This window comes from Haliotis rufescens, unplaced genomic scaffold (genome assembly GCF_023055435.1).
Source record: "Haliotis rufescens isolate VD_foot unplaced genomic scaffold, xgHalRufe1.0.p SCAF_15, whole genome shotgun sequence".
NCBI lineage: Eukaryota > Metazoa > Mollusca > Gastropoda > Lepetellida > Haliotidae > Haliotis > Haliotis rufescens.
Window position 1 is genome coordinate 16,167,407 of NW_025963835.1, and position 15,119 is coordinate 16,182,525.

The 15,119-nt window shown below is 39.4% G+C and overlaps 1 protein-coding gene across 2 annotated transcripts; it reads right to left on the bottom strand.

Annotated features, from left to right (window-relative positions):
• Window positions 1-2,887: 2,887 nt before the first annotated feature.
• LOC124138709 (cytochrome c oxidase subunit 6A, mitochondrial-like) lies at window positions 2,888-14,433 on the bottom strand. Of its 2 annotated transcripts, none has more exons than XM_046505524.2 (3): window positions 14,296-14,433; window positions 9,016-9,161; window positions 2,888-3,161 (listed from the first exon to the last, which is right to left on the bottom strand). In XM_046505524.2, exons 1-3 carry the CDS (start codon window positions 14,375-14,377, stop codon window positions 3,081-3,083), a joined length of 309 nt encoding a protein of 102 aa, XP_046361480.1. In that variant the 5' UTR covers window positions 14,378-14,433; the 3' UTR covers window positions 2,888-3,080. The 2 variants fall into 2 exon arrangements, with proteins under 2 accessions (XP_046361480.1, XP_046361481.2); XM_046505525.2 differs by lacking the exon at window positions 2,888-3,161 and adding an exon at window positions 5,398-5,651.
• Between the last annotated feature and the right edge of the window lie 686 nt (window positions 14,434-15,119).

A 15,119-nucleotide genomic window follows, 5' to 3' on the forward strand; every position in this document is an offset into this window, starting at 1 on the left:
CGAGCACGGGTATGGTGCTGACAAACCTAGAAACATAATCGGGGTGAACCGGGATTCGAACCCACAATCAGGTTCTGGCGTGCCAAAGGGACTCAACTCTGCACAGCGAATCGCGGCGCCTTAGACGACTGGGCCACCCGTGCCCCCCTCTTCCCACAGTAATAGCAACGACGAGTGGCTTAAAAGTTCTGAGCCTATTAGTAATTAAGATTGAGTTGGCTGCTAATTATTTTTCAACAAAATCCTCTCCGAGGTCCACACACTTCTGCCGACGATGGTGGAGTGCCTAGAACCTACTGGTGTCCACTTCCTCCTGGTGGTTTAAAACGTCCTCTACAAAGGAAATGACGTCATCATCATTTGCCACAATCCTTTCCACATAGTTCTTTCTTCAAGTATGATGAGAAATCTGACAGTGTCAAATCTGGTGAACACGGAAGCTCTTCAATGAATTCATATCCACATGCATTGCAAAAATGACTTCAACACGCTTTTGCACAGGTATACATATTCTCACGCAGTTATTTGCGCAGGTTAGCACAATATTGGCTAGTAATGGCATGACCTTGTGGGAGGTAGGAATCCCTTTGCAATCTCAGAAAGCCGAAGCCATCACTTTGCCAGCTGATGGAACATACTTTGCCTTCTCCAGAGGAGGAGATGTTGGATGTTTCCACTGCCTTGACCGTTGAGTCAGAAGCCTTGGAACTCAGCGTCATGAAATCTGTGTCATGCTCAGGGCCCCGTTCCACAAAGCGATTGTAGCGCTAAGACGATCGTAACTCCAATACTTTAACATTGACTTACGACTGTCGTAGCGCTATGATTGCTTTGTGGAACGGGGCCCCATGTCATTCTTCAGAGTGTTCTCAACGTCTACGTGGTGAGCCGTCGATCATCCAGATATCATCGTGTATTTGATAAACATTTCCCTTTGTGCTGACAGTTGAAGGCCTGTCTGATCTTCTGGGCTCTCTCTTCCCCTTTTGAAATCCGGCGCCCACCTCTTTAGAGTGGCAAGGGAAGGAGCATCATCCCCGAAAGATGACACCATGTCCGCATGGATGGCTGTTGGAGATGACAGCGCGGAAACATTTTTTTTATCCGTTTACGTCAACAGAGAACATCTCATCACTTTCATGCCTGTGTTTTTGGTGCTAGCGCGTGTGTATTTCTTACACTTAAAAAGGTGGAACAATAGAACTCACTATTAATATTTCCAAGGTAAGATGAAATGGGGTTTAAATCGCGTTCAAGATTATAGCACAAAGCGTCTTATATAGCGACGTGCATGTGTAAACAAGTCGGGACAAATACCGATTTTATAGTATTTATAGTAACTGAGACTCGTACCATGCCGCAGTTTAACACGAATACCCCACTCAGACACAGTTTACTCCGAGCCGACCAGTCCTTGTTTTAGCATCTTCATGCCGAGGACCGGACAGGGAAACAACAAATACTATCTTTAACGTTTTTTGGTATGACGCAGCCAGGAATCAAGCCCCTTCTTCATCGGTGGCATCAAACTACTTGTTTGTTTGTTTGTCGTTTAACGCCGTACACAGCAATAGTCCAGCTATATGACGGCAGTCTGTAAAGAACTGAGTCTGGACCAGACAGTCCAGTGATTGACATCATGAGCACCGATCCACACAATAGGGATACGATGACAGGCATCAACTAAGTACGCAAGACTGACCACCAGATCGCAATGACAATGAATATGGACAGATATGGATGCCACCTCTCGAGATTTGTTGGCGTTGACACACTGCTCAGACATATTATTGTGCTTGGTGACATTTTTTATGTTATTGGTGTTTTGACATCCTCTTGAGAACATTTCCAAAGAATGGAATGCAGTTTGACGTCAGGTGTTAATCATAAACTAGCATCTGGCAAAAACCAAATGCCAACCCCTCTTAGAATTGGGAATAAACCCTAAATCAAACTACGCACTTGCCACTGTGGAATACTGGTTTCTTTCATAGGCCAAATCATACTAATATGAAATATGTTCACTCACTCATTTATATATCTTTTAAAAGTTTTCACTCAGTACAGTGTCTGTGAATACCGTTCACCTGCTGTGTTGTGATATTTTGTGAAATATTCACCAATGTTAATCCCCTAATTTCTTACCAATCACCAACGTGAAGATCCAGTTTAGAATAGGACTTCAGCAACCAATGTTTGCCCTAATAGGTGAATATGCTTGTCGTAAGAGGCGACAATCTTCCAGCTATATGATGACAGCCAGTAAAAAAAAAATAGAGTCTGAACCAGATAATACAGTGACTGACATGAGCAGCGATCCATACACGAGCAGCACATCAGCCAAGTCACCGAGACAGATTACACAGATCCAGATCCGGGGTAGAATAGGTCTTCAGCAACCCATGCTTGCCATAAAGGGCAACTATGCTTGTCGGGTGGTCAGGCTCACTGACTTGGTTGAGGCATTAAACAAACCTACAAACAAATCATAAAGTCGCCTCATACGACCAGCATTGGTTCCTGGCTACCTACACCAACACTGAAGTGCTAAATTATCTTGGGCCTTCTTCGCCAACACAATGACCATTACCATGTACCAAACTAGCTTCAATTCATGTGGTACTGACTGACGAGAGTGGATGTTATTTTACGCCACAGCCTGCAATGTACCAGCTGTATCAGAGTGGCATGGTAAAGGGCCAAGCAAACCAGTGACTGAAAGCATGAGCTCAATGTATGAAGCAACAATCAGCAAGGTCACCCACTGCAGCCATCCAATAAGCAAGGGGTATTGGCCATGTTGGGAACCCATTCTGCTCGGAAAACCCACACAGTGGTGTCAGAAAGTTAACATACTGAAGACATTCTGCTCGACATAACAAAGAAATTTTTCTCAACACAACTTTTAATCTCTATTCATACAGTATTTAGTCAACAGAAGATAAATATGTTTCTTGTTTCATTGAAATACAGTAGTGACGTTCAACTCCAAAACTCTCTTCAACACAAAGCTACTCCGTCCACAGGCAGCCATCTTGCTGTCAAGTCATAAGCCTCAACAGACCTCATAATGGAACTCATTACTCTTCAAATCCATCTGGCAAGGGGTTCATGTGCTTGTTGTGGAACAGGGTGTGGTTACCGTCACCCCAAGGGAAACGCTGAAACAAAAATCAATCAGAATCTTATATTAAGTCAGTGATTGTTTGATAGAAACAAAGTGAGTGACTGAATGTTGTTTGACACAGCAGGTGGCAAATTCCATCCGGATCACGGTGGTCTGGAACATAATCGTGTGAGTAGAAGCAAGAGCAATGATTTTAAGTGCATGAGCATGAAAGGTCAAGGACATATATACTACTCCACTTTTGATAGGGATAATTTAATCACACCATGATACACAAAACTGATTCTTAATATGTCAAGTGTATATTTCAAGAGATCTGACATATCTGATTATCTCTATCAAAAATGGAGTATTATATCATGAATCCAGAGAACTTTCCTGAAAATAAGACATTCAGTGTCTGAGATAGAGGCTTGTCTTACTCCAGTAACCTTTTTTCAAAGACTAGTGAAATGAATTAAATGAGGATCTGATGGTCTAGCATTATTTTGAGAGGTTAATTTCTTCAATTTTAAGTGGAAATCTGGTGCAAGCTCAAACATGCCAAAGCACAATAAGCCACCAAATCAACCCTCCACGGTAAAAATGGTGTAATATTTTCTTTCAATGCTGTTTAGCATTAACAGTATTATACCAGGACCACTAGAGATACAACAAGACCATAGCTTTGTTCTTTCTAAAGCCCAAAGTGGCTTGGTGGAACAAGTACCGGTAGTCATGCTTCTGACAAACCTTAACAAGGCCAAATCTGGGATTCAAACTCACAACCATGGACATCTGGCACCTCTAAGCAACACTACCCTGTAGAGCAGTTTAAGGGTCCTTAGTTGCCAGGTCCCTCCTCCCTTCAAACTTTTCTCATGTTCACTTTTCAGGTATTCATGGCATTTGTCCAGTTTTTCTGTCTGAAAGTACATTTATCAAAGGTTGCATATGATAAACAGTGCCACAAGGTGCTTTGGTCTTAAACATGATTTCAAAGTGTGCTCTTGGGCACTTTGAACTTTTTTTTATCATGCCATTACCATTTTATCTAAATCATGCCCATCTCACTCTGACAGAGGTAATTCTGAGCCCTGCATGCAGTCAGCAGGTATGCAAATGAACCTGAATTTCTACTATTGTTCAGTAGAATGTTAACATAAGACAAACTGGCTGGGGCTAGCTAGCTAGTGCCATGTTGCATCTCTGAACAGTAATATGTCAAAGTATCTGCACTGGTTGTCACCATCAATACTTTCTATAGTCATGAATGTGCCATTGTGACCATTCCACACACATTTTAGACACCTGTAGGGTTAGAAACATAATTATTTTCACAATCCTTCAAACGTGATCTGCTTCAAATTTGCTACCTACCTATAGTGGATGTTCATAACAAAATGTCACCAGTCCTTCCTGATTTGTACTTGTCTTGGACTAATGTTAACTTCAAACCCTGTTGTACCCCTACTATGAGAAGCAAGAGGTAATAGGATCTTTCTGTTGTGCAAGGATCCCAACAGGTTATTACAATGTGGAAAAGTCTTTGTATCTTCGTTGTTCAACGCCGCACTCCACAATCTTCCAGTAACATGACGGCGGCCTGTAAACAATTGTCTGGACAGACAATCCAGTGATTGACATGAGCAACGATCCATGACATCAACCAAGTCACCGAGTCTGACCACCCGATTCAGTAAATTGCCTCTAACGACCAGCATAGGTCACTGGGGACCTACACAAACCCAGATTCCCCACAGGCAACATGTAGCTGAAGGCACAGTGTGACACAACTGGGAGTAAGCAGTATGACTTACAGCACACATCAAACCTACAATACATTCCGATCATGCTTCCAAAACAGGGAACTTCTCCATATGACCAACAACACAGTGTTGACACATCCAAACACAGGATACATACCATGACAATGATGACATGTTGTGAAAAGCTTGCTTAACAAAGTCCACCAAAGTGGATGGTTAATCCGTGGAGTTCTGCAATATGTTCAACAAAGACAGGATTAGGCTGTCACATTACACCTCAGTCTGCAATATACCAGCTAAATCACAGCAGCATGGCAATGGGCCAGGTAAACCGATGACTGAAAGCATGAGCTCGATGTATGAAGCCACAATCAGCAAGGTCCCTCACTGCAGCCATCCAATCAGCATTTATGACAAGCAAAGGGTACTTGGGACCAATTCTACTCGAAAACCCACACAGTGGTGTCGGAAAGTCAACCATGCTTAAAAAATTCTGCTCTACAAAAATCAAACAAAGAAATGTTTTCTAACACAGCTTTTAATCTTCATTCACACAGTTTTCAGTTGACAGAAGATAAATATGTTTCTTGTTGAAATGAAATACAGTAATGACAATCAACTCCAATATTCTGTTCCAACCCGCAGCTATCCTGATGTAAAGTCATAAGCCTCAACAGATTTCATAATTCAACTAATTATTCTTCATATCCTTCCGGCAGGGGGTTCAGGTGCTTGTTGTGGAACAGGGTGTGGTTACCGTCACCCCAAGGGAAACCCTGAAACAAAAGTCAATCAGAATCTTACATCAAGTCAATAATTATCCTATGGAAGCATAAAGTGAGTGACTGAATGTTGTTTGACACAGCAGGTGGCAACTTCCATCCTTATCACGGTGGTCTGTAACATAATCAAGTGAGGTCCAGGCAAAGGGGGATAAGCATGAAGGGTCAAGGACAAATATTCTACCCCGCTTCTGATTGGGATATTTTTATCTTGCCATGATCTGATGATACACAAAACAGATTCTCATAATGCCAAGTGTATATTTACATAGATCTGACATATCTGATTATCCCTATCAAAAGTGGAGTAGTATATCATGAATCCAGAGAACTTTCCTGAAAATAAGACATTCAGTGTCTGAGATAGAGACTTGTCTATTGGGCAGAATGCAGTGAATTTTCTCAAAGACTTGTGGAATGAATTAAATGAGAGTCTAATGGTCTAGTGTCATTTTGAGGTGAAGATTATTTCTTTAATTGAAAGTGGAAATCTGGTGCAAGCTCAAACATGCCAAAGCAGAATAAGCCACCAAAACAACCCTCCACGGTAATTATACTTTATAGTGTAATGTCTTCTTTCATATTTATTAGTTCTAACATTATTATACCAGGACCAACAGCATCTTCCGGAGGCAAGGGTTGGTTGGTTGGCTGTTTTGTTGTTTTACTCCACTCAGCAATATTCCAGCTATATGACGGTGGTCTGTAAATAGTCTGGACCAGACAATCCAGTGATTGATATCATGAGCATCGATCTACGCAATTGGGATAGATGACATGCTTCAACCAAGTAACCGAGCCTGACCACCCGATCATGTTAGTCGCCTCTTACGACAAACATAGTCGCCTTTTACAACAAGCATTGGTAGCTGAAGACCTTTCTACCCCGAATCTTCACGGGTCCTGAGGCAAGGGAGTCAACTGACCATAAAAGTCCAGTTTCCACCCTTGTCGAACTGGGCTGGAATTTCTGGGCTTGATTGTTGCAACACTAGTGGACTTATGACTTATGACCGTTTTATGTCCCTCCTATTGACCAATCAGATTCCACCTCTCATATCACTTGCATTTGCTTCAAACAAAGTGGCGGTCCATAGTCAAGACAATCTTATCGATGATCTAGATCTTTATTATAATATAATGGGTCTTTCCTCGCGAAGTGCATCAAATCATTTGCGCATCTTGAATTAAAAGCATAAAAAGATTTGGAAAATATCTGTTGACGCCAAGCTGTCGGTACATATGCTTTGCAAAGCGAGGCAGTTATTAGTCATTTTAAGCATGCCATTATGATTTTATTCATTTTAACCATGCTATACAGTTTTATTCATTTAAACCATTCCATTATTTTTTATTCATTTAAACCATGCTATTGCAGTTTTATTCATTTTCACCATTTCATTACAGTTTTATTCATTTCAACCATGCTATTACAATCTTATTAATTTTAAGCATGCCATTATGATTTTATTCATTTTAACCATGCTATACAGTTTTATTCATTTAAACCATTCAATTATTTTTTTATTCATTTAAACCATGCTATTACAGTTTTATTCATTTTCACCATTTCATTACAGTTTTATTCACCTTAACCATGCCATTATGATTTTTTTCATTTTAACCAAACCCTTTACATTTTAATTAAAGGAAGTTAGAACCCTGTATGCAGTCAAAGGGGATGCAACTGTACCTGAAAATTTATGAGGGCATCCCCAATAGAGTCTGAAATTCTACTCGCCCTCAGTAGAACTTTAACATAAGAGGTTGGTGTGGTGAAATGGGGTCTAACATCGTGTTCAAGATTATTTCACTTACATACTGTGATATGCATGCACCTGTATATATGTGTGGCCATTGTACTTGTCCTAACTAAAGCTGGTTTTATAGTGCTAGCCCATTGAAATACCATGCCGCAGTTTAACATGGTTACCCCACTCAGATACGGTATGCAGACTCCCTTGTTTCACCCCTGTTATACTGAGCTCCAGACAGGGTAACAACAAGTACATCATTTAACATCTTTTGGTATGACACGGCCAGGTATCGGACCACAGACCTTCCATTCTCCAGGCAGATGTTCAATCCACTAGACCATTGAGATGGTCCTTAACATGACAAACTGACTGGGGCTAGTGAACTAGAAACATATCAAAGTATCTGCACTGGTTGTCACCCAAATACTTTCCATCGTCTTAAATCAGCCACTGTCACCATTCCATAAACATTTTAGACACCCAGAGGGTTAGAAATTTATTGTTGTTTTCAGTATTCTGTAAACATGATCTGCTTCAAATTTGCTACCTACCTAAAATGTTTGTTCAAAAGAAATCGCTGGTCATTATTGATTTGTACTAGTCATTTTATATTTGTACTTGTCCTGGCTAAATGGACAAAGGTTAATTTCTAACTCTGCTGGACCCCTCTTACCTGAGAAGCATGAGGTACTTAGATCTTTCTGTACCACAGGTTCTAGGGTCCCCACAGGTAATCAAGACTTTGAAACGTAGTTGCAATGTCCCAAAGACACCAAGTAGTGGTGTGGGGAGGCATGCAGCAGTCAAGATACAATTTGTTTGTTTGTTGTTTAACACTGCCCTCAGCAATATGCCAGCTATATGACAGCGGTCTGTAAATAATTGAGTCTGGACCAGACAATCCAGTGATTGATATCATGAGCATCGATCCACATAATTGGGATATGATGACATGCATCAACCAAGTCAGTGAGCCTGACCGACCGATCCTGTTAGACGTCTCTTACGACAAGCATAGTTGCCTCTTACGACAAGCATAGTTGCCTCTTACGACAAGCTTATTCTAACCTGGATCTTCAAGGATCATGTTTCATGTAATAAGTGATGCTATATTAATTGCTATTTCAGATATTGTCTACTGTACCCAATATACAAGACAGTAGCTTCAGTGAAGAATTTTCAAATTTAGGGTTATTCCCACATCAAGCCAGGGTATATCTTAGGGATAGATTTGCTGCGGATGTCATTGTATATCACTATACCCACGTACCGATAACATTGTAATATCAACGGTGTATCGATACAAATTTATGAATATCAATACTAAATTAATAATTCACTGCCACAGATATTTTTATACTGATTAAGATTACCATGATCAACATTGACAAAGAAAAGGCAAAAAATATAATTTTAAACATTGTAATTAATTGATCAGCCTAGTTCATATTCAGCACTGAACCTATTTATTGCAGGTCTATTAGATAATAGGTATTAGATAAATACATAATACAACTTTTTATCCATAAACATGATAAACAGAATAATTAATTTCATTTTTGACACCCAAAGTGTTTACATGTGTATGCCAACATAATTACCTTTGATCGGAGACGGAGATGTTCATATGGAACAAATTCATCTGGCTTCATATGGTGATCTTGCAAGAGGAACGCATTGGCGTAACAGACAAGAACACCGGGTACTGCCACAAGGAAAGACAGGATCTTCCACTTTTTTGCACCCCCTGAAAGAGTCAAATAAAAATCAATAGCATAATTGCACAATTGTATGCTACTCAAAAGAAAGTAAGGAGTCTGGACAACCTTAGTACAGTTAATCTGTCATGGTAAGATTACCATGAACTCAGTGCTTACATGCTAAGTGGCTAAACTGAATCATTTAAAACAAAATAAAACATATCAGGTAAGACTGCACAGTATTGGTACACCAGTATACACAACACACTTTTCCATCAATATTGCAATATTCTTTCTGTGTACTGGTATACTGGGTAAAAAATATGTAACAAGTTTCCTTATTACTTGTATCGTTTAACCTAAAATCAACACAGAAATTGTATCGTTTAACCTAAAATCAACACAGAAATTGTATCGTTTAACTTAAAATCAACACAGAAATTGTATCGTTTAACCTAAAATCAACACAGAAGTTCAAGCATAAATGTTTCCCTTTTGAAATTGGTTGACAAAATGGCTGAAATGATTCTTCTCTCACATTGGTATCTCCCGTCCTTGACTACAAAAAGGAAGCAACTGACGGTGACCATGCTGAGAAATATTTACTTTGGTATGTGGGAAAATAAGCTCCTTATCATTAAGTCACTAGTCATGATGCTTTATCTTTTGCCGTTTAGGACATTATTATTTATTCTATGGATCACAGATTTCATTTGTCAAAGTCAGAAGTTTGACATGTTGGAGAAGGGAATGTTTGCTAAAAAGCTGACATCAGGTTCTTTTATAAAACTGGAACAATGAAGGTTTTTTAGAAACACTACCTTAAGAAAGTAGAAAAAAGAAAAATTAAAATAAATGATTTCGTATTCTTAAGCACCATCGTCTCCTGGACAGATGAATTTTTGTTGTTTTTCTCAGAAGACAAAGGGAGTTAATTTCGGCAAAGTCCGCTTATCAAAGACAAGGGACATAAATAGAGAATACTCCACTCATTCTCCTTAGATACCATTTTTATGAAACGAGTAGACTTTCTAAAGCGAGGTCAGATAACATAGAAAGTTCACGAGTTTCGTAAAAATGGTATCTAACAAGAATGAGTGTGGTATTTCATTGATTACCCACGTTAAATATATATTTATAGAAAATACATTACAACTTTCTTTCATTGACAGACCAAACTGAAACCGGTTGCAAAATCTTATTGCGCATGAATTCTGATATATGCCCAAATATGGGCATTGTTGACATTTCTATGCATACACATTAACAACATGCGCCTGCAGTTGTGTTTGCAAACATAACAGCACCAACGCTCAAGGTCCTTGGAAGAATTGGAAGAATTGGAAGAATTTCTTTAACTTATGATAATTCAATTCATGTTATTAGTACGCAGGACACCTATAAGAAAATATGAAAACTCACATTAGCGCCGAGCTTTGAATAGCGGACTAAAAGCTGAATTAATATCATGTCCATACCATTTAGGAAGTGGGAAATCAGAGTGTTCGAAAAAGACATTCATGATAATTGTACCATCTTATACTGAAGACATGAAAATCAACAATTTCAAGTCTGCTTGCATGTCAGTGACAGCTTCGAAAGAGTGAGTGAGTGAGTTGGGTTTAACGCCGCTTTTAACAGTATTCCAGTTATATCGCGGCGTGTCAGCTTATGTGCCCTAATGTGGGAGGAAAGCCCGAAGTGATGCAGGTCTCAGACGTTTACCACTTCGGTGAAACCCACGAGCACGGGTATGGTGCTGACAAACCTAGAAACATAATCGGGGCCAACCGGGATTCGAACCCACAATCATAGGTTTCTGGCGTGCCCAAGGGATGCAACTCTGCACAGCGGATCGCGGCACCTATGGCGACCATGATCTATTCACAGCGTTTTACGCTAGAGATAGGGAATGTTATCGTTAATATTTGGGATATTCTCGGCCACATAATCAGAAGTCAGGCACACTTCTACAGAGTTTTCGAAAGGATTTGTATCGGAAATATTCACTTTGGGTGATCTGGTCCTGCAGTCATGAACAAACAACTCCTGAAATAGTGCAACAAAATACGCCTCGAAGTGGACACTGATGGCACAACCGGATCATCCCAAGTACGTCTAGATATCTGTCCACATAGTTCGAACTGACTTCATTTCACCACGCTTATTTATGTTTAACCAAAAAGAAAGTTTGTTAAGTGGTCGGGTGCGTCACGCTCATGGGGACCCTCGATCTATTGATCGGTAATTGTACATTGTAAATGAGGTGAAATGGGGTTTAACAGTGCATCCAAGATTATTACACTTATATAGCGACATGCATGCACGTGTGTGTGTTTGTGTGGCTGCTTGTACTAGTCCGGATTGATGCCGATTTATAGTGCTAGCCCACTGAGATACCATGCCGCAGTTTAACATGAATACCCCAATCAGACACAGTATACTGACTCCGAGCCGACCAGTCCCTGCTTCAGCCCCTTAATGCCGAGCGCCAGACAGGGTAACAACAAGTACCATCTTTTAACGTCTTTTGGTATGACGCTGATTGGGATCGAACACTGGACCTTCCGTTCTCCGGGCGGACGCTCTACCACTAGACCACGGAGGCAGTCAGTCGCACATTGTGAATGGATATGGCTCGATTGTAGGCTTGTAGAAGCTCCATGCATAACTTATATAGAATGCAAACCAAATTTGATGAGTGTGACTATCTTGTTTAGTTTAATAAAGTGTTTCTAAATATCTCTCGCTCTCATGAGACAGCTTCAGTTCGGCCTTGTAGTTGCAAAATGAATGACGTCTCGCGATTTTTTATGAATGAAAAAAGTAGTCCCGATGTAACAGAGGTCACGGTTATCCAATCAAAACGAATAAAACAAGGTCACGGTTATCCAATCAAAACGAATAAAACAAGGTCAACATTGTACAACACGTGTGTGACGTACGGATTTAGTATCTTACCACCTGTATCTTCACCGCGTGGGTAATAACTCTAGATATTATGCAAGGATATTACAAAAAGAATTTCAGTACTCATTATAGTCTTGGATACACCAGCCAGTGATTGAGTTTATTGGCAAAGTACAATAGCCATCATGGCCATAGTGACACAATCCATCACGTCTCTGTGACTGACCACCTGATCCATTAAAGTCATTTTGAAGACAAGCAGTCCCAGCTGAACTCTGCTGCATAATTATCAAAATCCGTTATTATGCTGCTAAAATTACAAAATTCTGCTGTAAAAACAAAATAAATTCCTCTCAAACATTAATACAAACCCATTTTGTTTCTTCAAGGGTTTTTTATCTATTTTATTTATGGTTAGATGTGTACATAGTTTATGTAGTCATAATACCAACAACAAAAAAGTTAAAAAGAGAGAATACTTATTTCAAACTTTGTTTTATTGTAAGATTCTTATCTTGTATATTTGAATCACATGTTAAATGTTTTGGCATCATTCGACCGCTAAATCCGATAGAAAAGCTTGAAATTAATGACCATTGGTGACAGATAAAAAACAGGCAAATTTTGCAATTTCCCTGCAATTCAGGGTTGTTACATTTTCTGCAAATTATTCCGCATTCACAGAACTGGACAAGCATGGTTGCTTGCAGAGCTGTATAGCCTAGATTGTTTTTTATATTGTGACACTATCGTGGCAGGTATTGCAAATATACCATTAACATTTTTCTGAGCAATGTCATCAGTGATGAACAATTGTGTTCTGAACTAAACACATGACAAATTCATTGAATTTTAGATTCTATGGCCTCAATCCTTTCACTATGAATCAAGCAACCTTGTCATTGAGTTGTTGAGTTATTTGGGCAGATTTATAGAAGACATTTAAACAAAGAGAGATTGTTGGTTGCTGGAGATAAGAACTGTGTTGATGAAACAGGGCTCCAGATAAAGGCTATATCAGCATATGTACAGATGAAAATATGCATGATACGGTGGGGGTTATTTTAGAAAACATCAGATATACATCACAGCATACGTGTCCGGTGTAACATTCATTTACAGACGTATTTCCCAAAATTGATATTCTGATTTCCAGCAGTGTATTTCCTTGAGTACAGTGCACACTTTTTTTCCAAAAAACACAGCCGTCTAAAGGGGGTGCCCATTATACACGCCATAATGAGTTTTCATGTTTTTTTACCCCCAGGCAAAGAATTGACGGTGAGCATGTAACACCAGCAATACCATGTCAACAAACATAAATAAAACATGTAATTACACTGTCTGGTTACAAAAAGTGTTCATTGTATATCTAGCCTTGTTTGTAACCTATTTTAATAATATTATTCAAAGTTTCATTCAATATCGTTTACATCAATTTTGGCAAAATCATGTGTGAAGTGATCGGTAGATCGCACAACTTACCATGATTTACAGCAACCACGGTCAGATTACCATTATTGACACCTTCATATGAAAAAATGTGCTAAAACGGGAATTCAGGGGTGCACACTGTACAACATGGTACAAGAGACATAAATGTACAACAACAAAAAGTATTATTTAAGGACCTGTTTACATGAGCATGATGAGAGTAGAAATGCTGTGGTGCATATCTAAATTGAAATACAAGATTAAATTCCATTCAGTACTCAAAGTGTACTCTTTAGTTTTGCCAGTACTCCTATAGGCCCTAATATTGAAATAATAAGGAGTACAAACTCCTGATGCTGAAAACTCATCCTTTGGATCATGTGGATCGAAGCGCTGTAGCCTAGAAATTTGCGGTCGGTATTGCATTGTTACCCAAATATTATTTTTATAACGTTTGTTACCTTCCGAAATCAAACCTATTCATTCGTATTGAACTCACAGACTTATCAACCACCCGATGCATTCTGCGGAAATTTGTGAAGGTCATATGAAGTTCATTGTCATACACCTAGTAAACCGATCAAAAGACTACAAGTATCCAAACTCTAATGGGGAAATTATTAATTAACCTGTTGTTTCACAGACGGTTGTTAAATACTGTCTAGCTTCTTTGCACTAGCTCTCCTTCGAACTTTCAAAACATGCTCAGCAGAGCAACCATTTACACACCACACCATTGCACGTACGTTATTTATCAACAAACTTCGACAAAAAAAAGTAACCGTTACTCCAGATTAAAAAAAGGGATATTGACAATTGCATTTGTACTCAATTTACCAGAATGTTCCCCTGCTACAGCAGAGGATCCCTGGACAGATGAAAGTCTCCTTGCAATCACACTCCCGAGTCTCGACGCCATTTTGACTGCTTTGATGTATGTAAAAGGTGGAATGGCTATGTATACAAATGAATCCGGAATTGCGTTGTTTCTCCTACTTTCTTTTAAATATCTTGTCTGTAAACGTGACCCAAGCAGTGGGTTGGTATATTTTCTGTAACTTTACATCTACATTTACATAATAATAAGAATCTGGTTGCATCGGATTCTAGAGGAGATGAAGACTGTTGATATTCATCTATTTCTGTAAAGAGGTGTCATTGTCACCATGGTGATTGATCAGATGTTGAATTAAACGAGTCCTTCTCTCCAAATGTTCAGTTTTTTTCATTAGAGAAGAAATTAAAAATTAAAATTCTGTGATCTTTCAAAGGATGAACTGGGCACGTCATGCGTGCATATGTTGTAAAACATCACCAGCATGATCATTATAACCACATCACAATCTGAATGTAAGTGATTGATATTATAGTTCTATGAAATGGAAAGAAAACGGTTTTGAAAAGTCTAACACGCATATAACCGAAATTGAAGCGGACAACACTTTTTTTCTAGTCTCCGTGTCCAGACCCTAGATCATCAATGTTTTGAAACCATCACACCATGCAGTCCCATCCTCATCCCCATCACGGCAGTAACATAATTAACATCCTCATCCCTTTTCCAACGGGTGTTTGCAAGTGACGATGTGAGGTTTATTACTTTTATTTCGTCAGGCAATAGTAACCGTTTTCGCTTTAGGCGAGGTGACGTTTTCGCCGAA